General features: G+C 37.3%; 1 protein-coding gene across 1 annotated transcript in view; it reads right to left on the bottom strand.

The window, feature by feature from the left end:
• The window catches only part of DNAH11 (dynein axonemal heavy chain 11), a 315,191-nt gene that overhangs the window by 279,966 nt on the left and 16,335 nt on the right, over nt 1-18,890 (bottom strand). The window contains exons 7-9 of the mRNA XM_063101058.1: nt 14,184-14,417; nt 12,828-12,995; nt 2,847-2,963 (exon numbers count right to left, since the gene is read on the bottom strand). Coding sequence (XP_062957128.1) covers nt 2,847-2,963; nt 12,828-12,995; nt 14,184-14,417 — 519 coding nt within the window. The remainder of the gene's footprint in view (nt 1-2,846; nt 2,964-12,827; nt 12,996-14,183; nt 14,418-18,890) is intronic.

Below are 18,890 nucleotides of genomic sequence, written 5' to 3'. Positions count from 1 at the left end.
TGGTACTTAATTCCAAGGGTAGAAGACGAAAGATATAGACAAAATATTCTTTGGGGAGGTCGTAAAGCTAAAAAGTAGTAAGAAAAGTCTCAACCATTTAGGCAGTGCACATTATCATAATTATTCATCATCACAAATACATAAAATTATCCTCCAGGATGAGAATAAAGGTCATCTGAACCTCTTGAGTCTTGTCATAGTAGAACTAAAAGCTGTTCTACAAAGTTCATAGACATTTCCCTTCACATAGACCTCAAAAAGCTAAAGATTGATTCCCGCTATATGCTTCTATACTTAAATATTCCAAATTAAGATCTGTAAGGTTAACCTTAATTTTATTTTACTTCTCAGTTTCATTAGGTAATACACAGTTTTTCATAACTCTGTTGTCACTGTTCAAAGTAGTACGTATTTATATTCATCCTAGGTTTACCTCTTTGAAAGATTTTTTTTTTAATTTGCGGCCTCCTGAACCATATACACGTCAGAATTTTATAGCTTTCAAGTTGTCTGAGTCTTTTTCTAGACACTTCTTTTTCTTACACCCTTCAGTCTACCTTCATGTAGATTTCAGAGTCATTCGTGAGCATTTTGTTTGGGTTTTTAGTGAGTGCCAGCACTCTGCATTTTGAGGTACTATGGTTTTATACTTGAGTAGAAGAGTGTTTAAGTTCCAGTGCTCTTCCTGGCCACATCTTTGACAGTAACAGGCATCAAATAGTCGACCTCAGAGAACAGTCTACAAATATTTCTTCCCTGAGACCAACAGTAAATGGTCAGAGTTCATCAACCTGTATCTATGGTTGAAACGATTTTCTCCCTAAGTATACAACCCTATAATTTTTCTTCCGCCATTACTCTTCCAGTATTGGATCCTCATCAGTGTATCATTTCAACACTCAAATTACCAGTCAGCCCATCTCACCACACAGCAGTTATTAAATGCCTGCTTTGTATGGCACCGCAGAAAGCAACCTAAACGTAACAAAAGCTATGAGATGATGCTCCCACTTTGCAGATGTTCTGAGAGCAGGGTCTCATCTCACATTTTTTCAGCTGACAAGATGCAAGTATATGGAAAATTAAAGAAACAAATACATGACAATAAGGTAAGAGATAAAATTGTTTAGAAAAAAATAACTGGCGTGTACTATAATAGAGTCCATATTAAAGGCTATGATGAGGGCAAGAAGACAGACTTGAATTAAAAACAGCTTGAGTGGGCTGGCTGCTTAGCTCAGTTGGTTAGAGCACAGCCTTATAACACCAAGGTCAAAGATTCAGATCCCGATATCAGCCAGATACCAAAAAAAAAAAAAAAAAAAAAAATCTCTGTAATTATTTTACTCTACATTCTTTCTTCCAGTTATTTATAAAAGCATGAAAGAAAATGATAGACTACTATGCAGACATTAAAAAATCATATTGTCGGGGCCGGCCCCGTAGCTCACTTGGGAGAGTGTGACACTGGTAGTGCTGAGGCCGTGGGTTCAGGTCCTATATAGGGATGGCCGGTGCGCTCACTGGCTGAGCGTGGTGCAGACCACACCAGGCCTAGGGTTGCGATCCCCTTACCGGTCAAAAAAAAAAAAAAAAAAATCATATTGTTGAATTGTCGAATTCTGCTGCAAAGGTGAGAAAAATATTTATGACTCTGCTAAATGGAAAAGGTTAAAAGAGAGGATCAGAATGCCATTTTTGTCAAAGAGAAATATGTACACGTATCTTGTCAAAGAAAAATTAGTATCAGCATTGAATATAATAGTAATCGTACTTAAGAAATGAGATTACAGGACATTTTATAACAGGCTATATATTTTAACTATCAGCATCTTATTTTCATTGAAGAGTTCTTAAAAAAAAATAAAACTATCTGACCCTTATGAATTCTCCACATTAAAATTCTTGTCTATGGCTAGAGGGCACTGGGACTTCACCACTTTCCAGCCAATTCACTTGAATTTGAAGGTCAAAATCAAACATTATCTTTTAAAAGTCTGTGTCTGCTACATTGTTTTGCCCTGCCATTTTAAATGAATTGTGCCCATGATTCCCTAGCTGTGTTTCTTCTGATATTGAATCCTCAATTCCTTTTTTGGGATGTCACCTAATTACTAATTTACACTTAATTTTTAATTCTCTTCTTTGACAAGCAAGTTTCTTCCCATATTATAAGCTTTCATTTGGGGGAACTATCAAGATGCTTTTCTTTTATGCAACTCTTAATTCTACAACAAACTGTATTTCATCATGACAAACATTCTTTCAATGTTTCAACAACTCTGAAACTGGATTGCATTATTACAATCAATGGAATCATAATTATTTGGCAGCTTTTTCTTTATTGATACAAAAAATAATGGTGTGTCTAATAATCAATGATGTCTTATGCCTGATTAAATACAGTAGGTAAATTGCTACTTCCTTCAGTCAGAATAATGAAATAAGCAGGTGGACCCAACGTATGTAAACAATGCAAAGAAAAGAAAATCGTGAATTAAAAGATATTTTTCACTTTTCACTGCAGCTTAATTTTGAATCAATATTTTCATTGGTCACGCCAAATTTGCTCTAAAGGTAATGAAAGCCAAAACACTGTGAATGCAAAAAAATAAAAATAAAAAATAGTTAAGCTTCCTAAAAATGACCTTGTCCAAAGTATTTTCGTTATTCATTAGTGCATTATTAAAAGTTTTTATACATCAAGCTGAATTAAAAGGTAACGTGACTTGTTAATCTAGTTAATACTTTACCTGAAATAGAAAGGAATGTATTCGCCCCTTTCATCTAACAGTCTAAATTATTCATTAGTAAAACATTTTTGTGAGAGCTTCTTCAGAACTAACCTTAAACGCTGCTTCTAAACCATTGCAGTTAAAGAAAGCTTCACAAAGAATTGTCCCAAGCCGTCTGTCAAAATCCAATGTTTTGGACTTAAATGCAACATAATCCCTTTCAAATTCCTATAAATTCAAAGTAAAATATTAGTTTATAGGAAATAATCTTTTTTTTGTTTGTTTCCTTAATTTTATTTTGTCGATATACAATGTGGTTGATTATTGTGGCCCATCACCAAAACCCCCTCCCTCTTCCCTCTCCCCCCTCCCACCCAACAATATCCTTTCTGTTTGCTTGTCGTATCAACTTCAAGGAATTGTAGTTGTTGTGTCTTCTTCCCCGCCCCCCGGTTTTTTTTTTGTGTGTGTGTGTGTGTGTGTGAATTGATTTATTTATTTTTAGCTCCCACCAATAAGTGAGAACATGATAGGAAATAATCTAACAGTGAAAATGGCAATCACATAAGTGTAACCTTCATTCCTGAATGAATTTATTTTTCATAGCAGGATTCCAGGGAAGATCAAGAAAGACCTGTATCTCTGTGCAAGTGGCCAAATTGTAGGGATGCTGAGGGTGTGGCATTGTCACCCCATGTTTTCACAATTCTTTTCACTGGTCCAGACCCCACCCTCAGCACTTTAGTCCCTATATCAGTCTGTCCTCCTCCCAAGCCATGTTGATTGTAAATGAAGATGAGCTTTTCAGAAAAGAAAAAAAAGAAAGAACCTGCCTCATTATAACTTTAGTCCATCTATAAGTTTAAATAGGAAGGTTTTTTGTTTCATCTTGGAGCAGAAAACCTACATGGAAACACTATTTCTTCAGGTCAGAACTAAAATCGACAGTCTGTAAAAAAAAATCATTAGTGATACAAAGAAAACAGAAATACTCTTACATTTTCCCAGTTTCTTATTAATGTGCAGTTAACAACCCCCGGTTTCCTCCTAATACGTAACCACCCACTCCCATAATTAAAAAGCATGAAACAGTGAAAGCATAACTATCATCTTCACATCATTGCAGTTCACAGTCTTCAGCGAAGTCACAGGAATTGAGAGACACCTTGGCGCTTTACAGTCAAGAGGCCCCTGCAGTACACACCACAGATTTAAGTTAATCATGGCCCTGGCTACCTCCATTAATTAAGCCTGTGCCTATTAACAATAATGATAATAACAATAATAATATTAATTATTTAGTTATTTAGTTCTGTTCTAAATGCTTTATTAAAGAATAGAACACTTTAGTTCTGTTCTAAATGCTTTCATTATTAACTCAATTCTCACAAAAACTAAGGATGTAGGTAATATTTTTTCCATTTTATAAGTGACGAAACAAACTTGGAGAAGTTAAATAATTTGCACAAGATCACACCATTGGTAGATGACAGGGCTGGAACTTAAAGCCAGGCAGGCTGGCTTCAGAGCCCCTACTCTCAACCATGATGCTGTGTTTCTTGAAGAAATGCACCTGCTTTGGTCTGAATTTGTGTGTCTCCCCAAAATTCATATATTGACATTCTAACCCTCAAGGTGATGGTATTGGAAGTGGTGCCCTTGGACGATGATTAGGTAATGAGGGCAGAGTTCTCATAAATGGGATTAGTGTCCTTATAAAAGAGGCCCGAGAGAGAACCCTCAGTCCTTCCACCATGTGAGAACATCGCCAGAAAGCCTCATCTATAAACCAGAAAGCAGCCCTTGCCACACACCAAATCTGCCAGCACCTTGATCTTGGACTTCCCAGCCTCCAGAACTGTGAAAAATAAATTTCTGTTGTTTATAAGCTACCCCATTTATGTTTTTGTTGCTGTTGTTGTTGTTGTTATGGCAGCTTGAACAGACCACAACTGCACCTTATGCTGAATTTCACACACACTGAAAAACAGAGTGTAACAGCAAAGTTCTAGATCACTATGTGTCACACACAAACTTATATTTAACATCAAGGGGAAGTCCCCACTTTTCCTGAATTAGAGCCAACCAGTGTCTTCATTCAAGGATCACTAACTTTTAAAAGTAAACACAACTTCTTAACAAGTTTTAACAAGTCTACCATTCCTCTTCTCGGTATGGTAACAGAGAACATACAACTTAAGATCCTTAAACGTTATTTAAACACTTAGAGATAAAAATATCACAGGGAAGGAAAAAAATACTAATCCCCATCCATATCTCTCTCCATCACTCCCCCACATCCTCACTCACTCATTTCTGAAACCAAATTTAGAACTGTCCATAGGACGTTCCCCTTAGGAAGTTCCACAGGGAATTCACACTTAATCTTGTACAAATCTGGATTCATCCTTTCTATAAAGCTGCTCCTCTTTTCACATACTCTCACAGAAACTTGGGCAACCTCCCTGGCTGCTTTCTCTCTGTCAAGTGCCATCAACCCTATCTCCTAACTATCTCTTGATTACATCCAATATTCATCTCTCCAGGCATTAACTGAGTGCAGATCACCATTACTACCCATCTGGATTTGATAACCACTTTCTAGCTACTCTCTTTACCTCTAGTCTTGTCTCTCTGACTCATCCTCCAAATTGCAGCTTAAATAATCATTCTAACACAGAAATTTTATGTCACTCTCTTATTCATAATCCTCCAGTTCATAATCTCAATTCAGAATCCTTAATTTCTTAGGATAAAGTCCAAAAGTCTTAGCATAATATACAAGGCTCTTTGGGGTCTGGACCCTATTTAACTGCTCTTAACTATTCTTCCACCTTTCCCAACTTCACACCTGCCTAATCACTTTCTCTCTCTCTTTCTGCCCCCTCCCCCACCTGCTTCATTTCTAACTATGTTACAGGTCTCGGTTTACTTTCCACTTCCTCTAGAAAGGAGGCCTTTGCAAATGCTCTCATAGCACTCTGTATTTTTCACATCCTCGCACCGAGCACACTATATAATAATTACGTACCTGTATTCTCCCCTGGATTTTAAGCTCCATGAGTGTAATGGCCAGGTTTATTTTTTCCACAGTCATGGTACCAATATTTAATGGGCTTCCCAGCACATAGCTGTTTAGCAATAAATATTTATTAGAGAATAAATGATGTGTTAGTATTACTCAGGAATCATTATAAAAATGTTTCCATATTCTGAAAACTACAAAATTGCTTTATTAGCATCATGGGAAGCTACCAAAGAGTTTTAATAAGAGAATAGCCATGGTTTGACTCAACATGTAAGGCACTCAAGGTGCTGTGTAGAGAACAGACTAAGGAAGCCAAGACTGGATTTTTGTTGTGAGAATAAGATTGCTCTTATCACAGATGACTCCAAGGTTTTGTGCTAAGGAGCCCATTATATGTGCAATTTGGTGAGTTGGAGAAGATAGGTAGGGTAGGTGTGGGAGGTGTAAAGTAGACATTCAATTTTGGACATGTTGCTCCTGAGATGTCTATGAAATATCTAAGAGCTGTTGAGTAGATAGTTGAACATATGCTATGTGGTTGAAACTTGGGAAAGTTTTTCACCATTGAGTATGAAGTGCTTTTGGCTTTTGGTAGATGCTGTTTATCAAGTTGAGAAAGTTCTCTATTCCTGTTTTCCTGAGAGTTTTTACCATGAAAGGATGTTAAATTTGGTTAAATTCTTTTTCTGCATCAATTAACACAATCATGGGATTTTTCTTCTTTGGCTTGTTAATATGGGGATTACACCAATTTCAGATATTGAACCAGCCTTGCATCTCTAGAATAAACTTGTATATACTGCTGAATTCAATTTGCTAATAATTTATTAGGGCTTTTTATACCTATATTCATGAGGGATAACGATCTGTAGTTTCCTTTTTTTTTTTTTTTTTTTTGCATTAACTTGTCTGGCTTTGGTATCAAGGTAATAAATACTGGGAAGTGTTCCCTCCTCTTCTATTTCTGGAAAAGACAATGCAGAGTTAGCATTAATTCTTAAATGTTTGGTAGAATTCTCGAGTGAAATGATCTGGGTCAGGACATTTACTTTTCAGGAGTTTTTAATTATAAATTCAATTTCCTTAATACTTACAGTGTTATTCAAATGATCAATTTAATATTGAGTGAGTTCTGTTTTTTTGAGAAATTCATTCATTTTACCTAAATTGTCAAATTTTTGTGTGTAGAGGTTCTTTTTTGGGTTTTGTGTTGTTTCTTGTTTTGGTATTCCCTAATTTTTTTTGATGTCTGCAGAGCATGTAGAGGTGGCCCATACTTTTCCTGATATTAGCAATGTCTTCTTTTTTCTTTGTAGTCTTGCTAGGAGCTATGTCTTTTCAAAGAGCCAGCTCTCAGTTTCATTGATTTTTCTGTTTTTTTGTTTTCAATTTCATTGATTTCTGCTCTTTATTATTTCCTCCTTTCTGAATGCTTTGTGTCTATTTTGCTTTTTTTAATTCTAGGTTGTTAGGATGGGAACTTAGATTATTGATTTGAGACATTCCTCTTTTTTAATGTATATATTTAATGCTATAAATTTCCCTTTCAGAACTGCATTAGCTGTTCTCACAAATTTTATGTTGTATTTTCACTTTCACTCAGTTCCATATTTTTAAAGTTTCCCTTAAAATTTCCTCTTTGATTCATGGATAATTTTCTGTACATACATTTAGAACCACAGTGTTCTAATTCTTTCTTCCACCATCAAATATAATTTAAAACCCTCAAAAGGAGGAAAATAATCTACTGTATTACACACATTTTTGTCTACCATATTCTTCCTGGTGTCCCAGGGTTCTCTCTTTGATCATTTCCTTTCTGTACTGAAAATTTATTTTAGCCATTTTTTTAAGGTCTCTTAGTTTTTGTTTATCCGGAAATTTCTTGATTTCCCTTTTATTCCTGAAGGACGTTTTCACTGGGTAGACAATTCTGGGTTAACAGTTCTTTTTCAGCACCTGAAAAATATTTTGCCATTTCATTCTGGCCTCCATGGTTCCTAATCAGAAATCCACTGTCCTTCAAATTGTTTTTCCCCTATAGGTAAGTAGTCATTTCTCTCAGTGCTTTTAAGAGTTTTTCTTTATTTTCAGTTTTCAGAAGTTTAATTATGACATCTTGGCATGAATTTCTCTGGGTCTATCCTTGGGTCTATCTTTCTTTTACTGATTTCTAATTTCTTCTTAAATCTGTAGGTTTAAATTTCTTTCCAAATTAAAATTTTGGCCATTATTCTTCAAGACTTTTTCAGTTCCACTTTCTTTCTCCTCTCTTTCTGAAACTCCGATGACAAGGTTAGAGCTTCTGTTACAGTCAAACAAATTCCTGAGGTAATGTTCAGTTTACTTCAGTCTATTTTCTCTCTGGTGTTCAGATTGGGTGGTTTCTATTGTTCTGTCTTCCAGTTCACTGAATTTTTCCTCCGTCCTTCCATTCTGCTGTTGAGTTCCATCACTGTACTTTGTATTTTAATTATATTTTCCACTTCTAAAATTCCCATTTGGTTCATCTTTATATCTTGTTTCTTTGCTGAGAATTTCTACTTCTTTACTAAGGCTTTCTACTTTTTCATTTGTTTCAAACACGTATATAATCGCTTTTTAAAGCATTTTTAGCATGGCAGCTTTAAAATCTTTGTTAGATAATCCCACCATCTCTGTTATCTTGGCTTGGGAAATCTATTGGTTGTCGTTTTTTCTATCCAGTGGAGATCTTCCTGTTTCTCAGTGTAACAAGTGATATTTGACTGAAATCTGGACATTTTCACATTGTTATGAGACTCTGGATCTTATTTAAATGTTCTGTTCTTGCTGGCTTTCTCTGATACTGCTCCAGCCTCTGCCTCAGGTGGAGATAGAAGTCCAGGTTCTCCATTTCGCATCTGTTAATGCCGAAGGGTGGATGGCTCCTTGTTACAGCTGGTTCTGGTTCTCCATATGGTCTACGCTGACACCACGGTGTGGGCAGCCTTGCTACCACTTGGCCATGGTGGTGGTCCTGACTCTCCACCAGGCTTTCTCTGACACCACCTCAATAGGATGAGGATGCTGTGGTGGGGGTAAGGAAATCCAGGATTCCATCATGGTCTCCATGGACACCACAGAGAGTGGGCTCGTTCTTGTCCAGCAGGGACAAAAATCACGGCTCTCTCCTTGGCCATCTTTGACACCACCCCAGCAGGGGTGGGGCTGGAGCACCTTTACACCAGTTGTGTGTGAGTCTAGGCTCCTCTTTCAGCCTTTCCAGCATTGTAGTTGTGAGGCACAGTTTCGTCCATGGTGTTTGGGTGGAGTGACTATGCTCTATACATTTTCTGTGTTGCTAGGCTGCCCCCTTCTTGGTCCTTTGGCTAAAGAGAGATCAGGCTTTTACTGGGACTTTTGCTGGCCTGTGCTCACTGGCATTTCCAGGTGGCCAAAGTCTCCAACTCCAAGTCTGGGTAATTTAAGGTAGAAGAAAACCCAGAGAATTCAAGTTGTTTCTTGAGTCCCAAAGTCCTTAACCAGTCTTTTTACCTTTCGAAATCTTCTTTGTTTTATACATAATGGCCAGTGTTTTAGTTGTACTTAGTGAGAGGAATAGGGAAAAATATATCTCCATCTTTCCAGAAGCAAAAGTTTCTAACTAAAATTTTAAACAATTTGATATCTACTACTCTAAATAACATTCAAAAATAGATAATAAACTATAGTACATAAATTCAATTGAATAATACTCAATTGTTAAAAAAAAAGAAACAGTCGTATTGCAATGATACAAAATGACTGCCAAAATGTATAGTGATAAAAGCAAGGTATAAATGATGTGTACAGGCTGTGATTTGTGCAAAACGGAGAACAAAAGAATAAATATGTGTACATGCTAGTACATGAAAGAGCCCTTATAAAAAAGTGTTATACAAGAAATTTGCAATAGAGATGCCTTTGGGGAGGAAAAATGGAAAACTAAGGGAAAAGGCAGTGGGGTGAGAAGAAGGGGACTAAACTTTTGAAAATGTTATCTTTTGAAAAAAGTACATATATTTTTAAATAAAAAATTTTATCTTGCAAAATAAGCAGGCAAACATATGAAAACACTGTGGATGACTAACGAAGAAATCTATATAGTTTTAGAAAACACTATATATAGTGATAGCAAAAGAACAGTTCAGTGGATGAGAACAGAATAATGGAACTAGTTCTAGGAATTAGAATACAACCTAGTACAGATGAACTACGTTCCTACTTTTAAATTGTTATTTCAGATTCTGATATAATGGCAAGTTAGGTACTTGAGTCAACCTTCCTGCTGAAAACTAGGAAGAAAGAGGAAAATGGACACAGCAGCCTGGATCACCCCCTCTCAGCACACATGTCCTCAGATGAGTCACCCTGTTCCCCTAGATGAGCTTTATTCACTTCATTTCAATGAAGACGCAATGACACAAATCAACACTAGGAGAGCGGCAAAGTGATAAGAACACAGTGCTTAAGGGTTAGAGTTTGGAGTGAAATCTCTGTTTCACCACCTGGGAATGGTGTGATTTCCTGTAATGTACTTACCCTGTCATTTGCCTGGGAGGCCACGCTCAGGGTTCTAGTGAGAGCTAAGCAGGAATGTGCAGGAAGGTCTGGCATGACGCCTGGTACTCAGCACATGCTCAGTAAATCTTAACTGGCTCTGATTAACACAGACTAAGTGGAGCCAAGGGGTTACTCTCAAGAAAAATAGCTCCCATCCTTGCTCAGTTATCTGAGGAATTTTATTTAATCAAGTAACAGAACAGAATGTCAGCAAAGCAAATCTGCAGAGTCTAAGATCAGCGGACTAGCTGTTAAATGTGAACCATGAGGAAAGCAAGTCTAGATCTCAGTCACTTAGGAAGAAATCAAAGAAAATACCCAAAGTAACCTTTCCACTCAATAGTAATAGTTGAGAAACCCAAAACAGTTTTATGGATGCAGCTAGAAAATTCCCACATTCTATAAAAGGACCAGAGTGGCAGACCTTTGGCGCCACAAATAATGGCTCAAAGCCTGATTAACAGGCTTGAGATGGACAAAAAGAGAGAAAGAAACAACGGCATTTCAAAAATCAAACCACCAGTGGTCATGTCTCTAATTTCCTGGAACACATTCAAAATATTTCTATACCAAAGTGCAGGACGACAGGTCACGACACACTCGCACATTATGTGAACGCTAATGTACATACAGTCAATGAGGACTGGGGGACACACAGGGGCTCATGCAGTAGGAGGTGAAAGGCATGGGGTGGGCATGTATTCCTGTGTGTTACACATGTATGTGTACACTAAAATGGAAGTAGTTTGCTAAAATAACATTTCATAAAGATTATCAACCGATTTCATCATAAAATCAAAATACAATAAACTCAGCTAAAAGCATCAAAATGAACAGCTTATTAAGCAAAAATATATAATTGTAGTATCTTGAGGCAACAATAATAACCAAGACATTTTCAAAAAAAGCAAAGGTCTTCTTCAACATGAGTATATCAATTAAGTCAACTTTTGGTAAATCCATGTTTTAATTTTAAGAAATAACCAAAGTCAAGGAGCTTCCAGATTCTATTCTAAGGCAAGAGAACCAGATGGGAGGGTGAAGGGGCACTACAAGGAAGGTGACTTATGTCTCCAATCCAGACCCGGAGTTCAGAGGTAAGTCTTGCCCACCTCCAAAATACAAATTCCAAACAGACATATGAGATCACTTCAAAAAGTTCATGGAATGATTCATTATCTTTTAATTTTCTTTTTCCACAGACTTTTCAAAGTATACTCATATATGTTAAGCACAAATGAATTTTCTATTCCTACACATTTGTGACTGTTCAGGCTTTTGGTGGACAAAGGAGTAAAATCAGGTCCTCTGGCATTGCCAAAGCAGTGACATCAGTTAAACCCTGCCAACGTCTCTAAACCCGGCACTCTGAAAACCTGCCAGGTTTTGTAATTGTGAGGAAATCAAGACCATCCTGCTATTCAAATGTCCCCAAGGGTCTTGTGCAAGCTCGGTCTCACACTCCTCCACTAGTTAGTCAGGTGGGCTAAGCCACTGGCTCCCCTAAGAGTACCATTCTGTACGCATTTACTGAATATTTTCCAAGCGCCAGACTTCTTACAAGAGTCTGGGAATGAGCTCAGATTGTTCATCAACATGGTCCTATGTTCCTCCTACTTTTCCACAAATTACAGGGCACCAGCCTGACACGGAGTCACGCACCATGGCAGTGTCCTCTCCCCATTAACTCCACTTGCCAAACCTGACTACCATTCAGAGGGAGTACATTTGCTAATTAAATCCTTATAAAGCAAACATATCTCACTTGCACATTTCAAAGAATCAATTATTTGGCCCAGTATAAACACAAAAGTGAAAAAACTCACATTCCGTGTAAAATAATGAGGACAAGAGCTAACTCTTCATGTTTTTGTCCCTGGGTTTACTGTTCTTGGCAAAGCACTAAAATGAAGCTATTTTTATCCTACAGCTGCAGGAATGCTCACAGGTAACTCCCTTGCTAACTAACATGCTGGAAATGACAGAGAAGTGGCTTAAATCTGAAAGTCTCGAGGCCTCTATTTCCTGAGATTGAAAACATGAAACTATAAACAGCTCTAAAGAATAACAGAAATTATGAGACACAACATATATGTTAATAGTAGATATAATCAATGGGGTGAAACTAAGCATTCAAACAGACCAAAAGATTATCCAGTAATTCAGGAAAAGGCTAAAACACTTGAGTTACGGGGATATCAGATAATCCGATCAAAATGAGTTACTGTGGAAAGCTCCTTTTCAATAAACACAAGCAAGAAACAAGTCCAGACTGAGGTTCACAGTTACATTAGAAACAGATCTGAACTGAAAATGCAAATGCCTATGTTCTGCTCCCTGATCTATGACTAAGTAGGTAGGAGACTTCAGCGAGTCGTTTAATCTTTTGGTCCTTACAGTGATTGGACCAGATGGTACCTGTTATCACTGTGACCTATCTTCCTCTCCAGCTTTAAAATCACAGGATCCTATGAAATGAAAATGCAAAGGTATGGTATTACCATGTCACTGCAGTCAGATGGGTCATAAGTGCTCTGCTTAAAAACTTTACAGAGTTCCATAAATTCTTCATTCATCTCATGGATTTGTTCATTTAAAATTGATCCCTTGGTACCGCCAAATTCCAGTCTTTCCAGCTTTTCAAATTCCAACATGGTGACAAATATATCCTTTGTAAAAACATAAAGACTGTTCAGTACGTACAGTAAAAACCTTTCCACCATCTTGAGCAGGAAAAGAATATTTTAAAGTTTCAAATCAAGAATATTTTCAAACATTCAAAATCAGTGATTCCATGAACACTTACATGACAGAAAGTAAATACTAATGATTTCATTGAGTAAAAGAATTGCTAATTTTAGAAGTCACACTCCCATTTTCATATTTACTGAAAATCATCCCACAGTACAGGAAACCCCTAATATACCATAGCTAGACATATGACTCCCCTAATTTCACATCCTCCTAATCACAAGTCAGATCCCCAGATAATATCCACGACTCATTTTCAGCCTATACTTAGCAGTGAATCAGCTTCTTTGTAGAAAAGAAACTGAAGAGACTGTTAGGAGAGTAGTTCGCATGTCGCCCTTTGTCAGGCATTTAGCATTCAGAAACTTTGAGAGGCATTCAGCCTAAGTGATAATGAGAATTTTCAAAACATAAAGCTCCAACTTTTAATGAAATTTAAAAAACCTTACGTCAATGAAAAAGCCCAAAATTGTTAGAAAGAGCTTTACAAAGAAAATAAGGCAGTGTCATCAATTCAAACTTTTAAAAAAATACCTTAGCCAGTAGGCTCCATACAAGCATGTGTGTGTGTATTCATTTGATTTTTGGTTCTTAGATATTTAGAACATATCTATACCAAGCACATATTTCCATGTTCTTTTCATTTATCTTTATCAATGGTTTTAATATTTTATAGTCTATTATATATTCAAATACTAAAAGATAATACGATATTTAAAATTATCAAATGGATTTTTAGGTATGAAATCCCAATTTCAAGGATTAAATTCAAAGGGTAAAAGGGAATTTGTTTATAGGAGATTAGTTTACAGCTTCCTGACATACAACTCTCTTCCAAGAACTTAATAAATTGTAGGTCAAGGGTCACCGATACATAGAGATTTACTTATGCTCAGTGTGATAACAGAATCAAAAGTGAATGAAAGAAGCCATACTAAAGCTTTTAAAACTATCCTTATATCCCTTTAACACTGGTGTAATGAGCTCCTCATGAGAATCACTAAGAAAGGAGACTTCCCACCTACCACAAGCTGTTCTATGAATCGTGAAGAACTACAAACTTTTTGAGACCACCCATAATATGAAGAAAGTCAATAAATGAATACCTCTATTTTCATTAAACGACCAAGGAACTTGTCAAATCTGCAGAACACCAGATGAGACTGGAAATCCCACAGTCTCGGCTCCTTACTTCCTGTGAAATAGCTTGCCAATCTTTTTCTATAGTTGAAAAAAGAATTTTTGAAAGTCTTGAAGATGTTAATGGCCACCTGCACCTTTTCCAGTGAGTCCTCAACTTCTCCCTTCAAAAGGTCCTCAGGTGAAAGGTAAGCTATTGCCTAGGATTTAATGAAAGGAAATGATGATCAAAACTATGTTCAAAAGTTTTTTTTACTATGACCATCTGTTTCAATGAATCATTTCTGAATGACCATGTCTAGAATTAGGCCAGCAATGCTGTGAGACAGAAAACACAAATTCTAGAAATTCAGACACTTGGGCTCCAATAACATACTTATGCAAGTTAAAATAACTTGCAGGAGACCCTATTATTTCTGGATTTACACATTCTAGCAGTGACTAAATTTTTGCTAAGCTTCATATATGACAACTGTATAATCTGCACTTGCATGAGCATTCCTGCCAGCAAATATTTAGGATGAAAATTTTTTCATATAAAGAAATACACAAGACAGCAGAGGAAATCTATCAGAATATGGATTTTTAAAATATGGTCATTTTACTTGGTAGTACAGGGTCACTTGCAAAGATGAGAAAAAGCAAATTAGGTGGGTATACCACTGGAAATTCAGGTAAGGAAACTTCTCTTCTGGGAGCTTACACAGCATAACAGGACACACAATCTAGCTGAGACATGCCACATGAACTAGTTCTGAATAGAAGAAAAGGAGAGAAGGAAAAAAGAAAAAGGCAAGAGTAGCAGATCCACACAGCACAAGCCAAACTCCCATGAGACCGTCATCTACGTCCCAGCCAATTCTTCTCTTTTCATATTTGTTATGAACATTCAGGATTCTCTTCTTCAAGGATCTCAAGAACCTATAAATTTCAAAGGTTCTTTTGTATACTATTTCCTCCTGATACATCTTAACCTCATTTAAGTTGCATGCCTTTAATTTTGCGATTGCTTAGAAAGCTGTTTAAGATCTCGATGGAGAATGTAATGAGAGCCATTGAGTTCAGCATAGCAGAGGGAAGGACGTTTTGCTACATGCAGACGTATGATCCCCCAACTCCCATTAATGGCAATAGTTTTATATGCAATATATACTCTGTGTCATAAATTTGTAAAGCAAGAAGAAAACCATTTGCTTAGTGTCTAAAAACCCTACTGACTAGAATCCTTCAAGTTCTAGCTGTAGATGCCCAATCTATGCTCTTATTTCCCACTCAGGCTGGATGGAAAACTAACCACTACATGAAGGCTGTTAACATTTCAAACAGAACAGGGAAGAGAACTACCAGTAACCCCTCAGCAGTGTGAGTTTTAAAACAGTTTATATTTTGGCACAGTATGTTCCATATAGCTTTATCTATATATAATCTTCATAATAAATGTGTCCTTTTAGGAAGCTGGAAAATCTACAGAGATGGTGACTTGTTCTCTCGGTTGCAACAGCCCTCTCTTTTCTAATTACCTGCATTTAAAGTAACGTCCCTTGGACAGGCCATCCTTACATTCCTGAGCTTCTCAGCTGGTCCTCATGTAGATAAGACAATGACAGCCGATCAACTTTCTGCTCATACAGGCCGCTGCTGAGAGACCTCCTAGGACAAGGTTACAGTACTTGATATCCTGGATTAGAAAACTCAGCCTATATCCTTGCACTATGCAGCAGAGTATGTAAGGGAAAAAGCATCACAGGAGTCAGAGGACCTGGCTGTGATGCAGCTAGGGGCCACTAACTGCTTTTATGACATTAGCAAAGCTGTCTTAGAGGATCTGTTTCCTTGTCCTCAAGATCCCTTTTCACTGAGAAGCTCTGAATTCTTTTGTTCTTCCCGCAGTATTTCTCTAGAGCACACCCCACCACACCAACTTTCTCTAGATCTCATACTTAATGGTATCAGCACAAACACACCAAAAGCCACTGGATTTAGGATGACCTGGTCCCACTTCAGAGGTCTTATGTACTAAAATACTACTAACCAATTTACCTTTCTATAGACAATAAATTATCAGTAAACCAATTTGTCAATGATATTGTTAGTTTGATGCCTGTCTCCCAGCTGCTGCTTCTCTTTTTCATGTGCTTTTCTGGATTCCTACTTTTGTGCTCAATCCTGCCATCTCTTCTCCAAGTTTCACTGCTCAGACTTAAACTCTTCCTCACCTAGGATCCTACAGATGACAATATCCACAATAGAGACACCACGGCATGGAATAGATAAGGGGGTGAGCTTAGAGTGGTAATGACACACAATGACCAGGGAGCATAGTCGGGGTGCCAGACAAGAGGCAGGGCACTAAGAAATGAGCCCATTAGCAAAGCTTGTGTGCACAATCATGTGATGTGACCAGATGATGCCTTTCATGCATGTGGCCCAAATGATGATGTTAATGGTTACTGTTAGAAAACAAGCGAAGAGAAACATATTTGCTTCTAGAGAAACAGAGGGTTTCTGACTGTGACTGGGATGCCAGTCACAGCATCAGGCAAATAATAAAAATGAGTAAAGCATATCAGGAGCAACAGCCAATTGTGAAGGCCATGGTCACCTGGACAGAATCAGCTCCATCTCAAGGGGCACCTGAAGCTCTAGCAGCTGACTGTGCCAACAGGGACGGTACAGCCAGCATGGCAAGGTCTCTGACTTTTCAGAGGAGGCTGTGATGCTGGAATTTAAATGAAACCTACCTAAATATTAGCAACAATTTTTAACATTAATAAATGTTATACAAAAGAAAAACACTACATTGATTTATGGGCCAAATACAGCTGGTAAATTGCTTATGGCCTCTAATACATAACATAAAAAGTGTAGAAAGTGTTCAAATTTGAGATCAATAAATTCATGGAAGCAAAGTACATGAAGGTTACATGAGGAAATACAATTATAAAAAACACATAAAATGCATAATTGCACATATTAGGCAAGGTACACATTAAGAGACAACATGATATCATTGCATATCCAATACATAACCCCAAATTTTTAAAAAATAGTAATGCTCAAAGCTAGCAGGTTATGGTAAACCTTTTTAAACATTGATAATAACAATACAATTGATATAACTTTCTATGAAATAATTCATAAATATTAAATATTGCTCAAGAGCCATTAAAAGATTGCAGCTTTTGATCAACATTAGGAATTTATATTAGGCCAATTATCCCAGTTAAGGAAAAGGATTTTCATATAAAGTCTTTTTCTGCATGTTGTTTATAATAGAGGAGTCTGGAAGAAACCAAAATACACAGCAATAACAAAATAATCTTTCAAGAAGCTAGTATAAAAAACTGTGTGATAAAATGTACAAATACGTGTAAGTCTGGGGGGAAGAGAAAATAAAAATTCTGAATTTTAGGGTGATAGAAATGCAGGACTATTTCCATTGTTGCAGATGCTACACAATGAGATTGTTTTTTACAATTATCATTAGCATATTATGGGGCCGGCCCCGTGGCACACTCGGGAGAGTGCAGCGCTGGGAGCGCAGCGCTGCTCCCGCCACGGGTTCGGATCCTATATAGGAATGGCCGGTGCGCTCACTGGCTGAGCGCGGTGCAGGCAACACCACGCCAAGGGTTGCGATTCCCTTACCGGTCACAAAAAGACAAAAAAAAAAAAAAAAATTATTAGCATATTATGTATTATGATGTAATTATAAATAAAAACTGTTATTTTAAAATATGGAGCACAGTAAGAACTCCATCACTTACTAGCTGGGTGACCTTGGGAAAATTGTTTATCTTCACTGGGTTTCGGCTTTTTAATTATAAAATGGAGCTACTAACAGTACCTATGTCATACACACATAGCATTGCCATGAAGATTTAATTTTTGAATATTTGTAAAGGGCTTGGAAAATTTCCTGGCAAAATAAGAAGCACTATACAGTGTTTGTTAAATAAAGATACAAAATAAAATTAAACAGCAAACCACAGGAAGAGGGTGATATGGGTTGAATTGTGTCCCCCAAATTTTCACACATTAGAAACCTAATCCCCACAGTGACAGTATTAAGAAGGTGGGAAAACCTATTATGGTAACTGAAAGGTGTAGCCTTTAGAGGTGAGGACCACGCTCTAGTGAATGGATTAATCCATTGATGGTTTAATGGTGGTCTCGGGCGTGGTCCTGATGGCTTTAAAAGGAGAATGCATAAGAAGCTCTCTGGGCTCCTCCTATTCCTGCCATGTGACATTTTGCATTGCTGTGAAGAGTCACCACCCATCAACAAGGCCCTCATCAGATGTGTTCCCTGTACTTTGGATTTCCCAGCCTCCAAAACTGTAAGCAATAAATATTTCTTTACAAATTACCCAATTTCATGTATTCTGTTATAAGCAAAAGAAAAGAACTAAGACAGGAGTAAGTTTAGCTCTCAGGGAACCCAGGTATGAAAGTTGGCTCACACTGACTTTTGATTCCTAACATGTTGGGACAGATCTACTACAAAGTCCAGTATCTGCCACTTGGAGAATAAGGAAATCAGGTCAATGGAACCTTTGGACAGAAGCCAGAACTAAGGAACAAAAGCAGCTACATTATTTCCTTGGGAGCTTGGCAGACTCTGGCTATGGGCACCAGCTAGCGGTAATAGGTTTACAGGCTTAAAGGGAACC

Source organism: Cynocephalus volans, chromosome 6, assembly GCF_027409185.1.
Source record: "Cynocephalus volans isolate mCynVol1 chromosome 6, mCynVol1.pri, whole genome shotgun sequence".
Taxonomy (NCBI): domain Eukaryota; kingdom Metazoa; phylum Chordata; class Mammalia; order Dermoptera; family Cynocephalidae; genus Cynocephalus; species Cynocephalus volans.
Note: the sequence above shows the minus strand (reverse complement) of the source record. Positions and strands in the feature narration are given on the sequence as shown.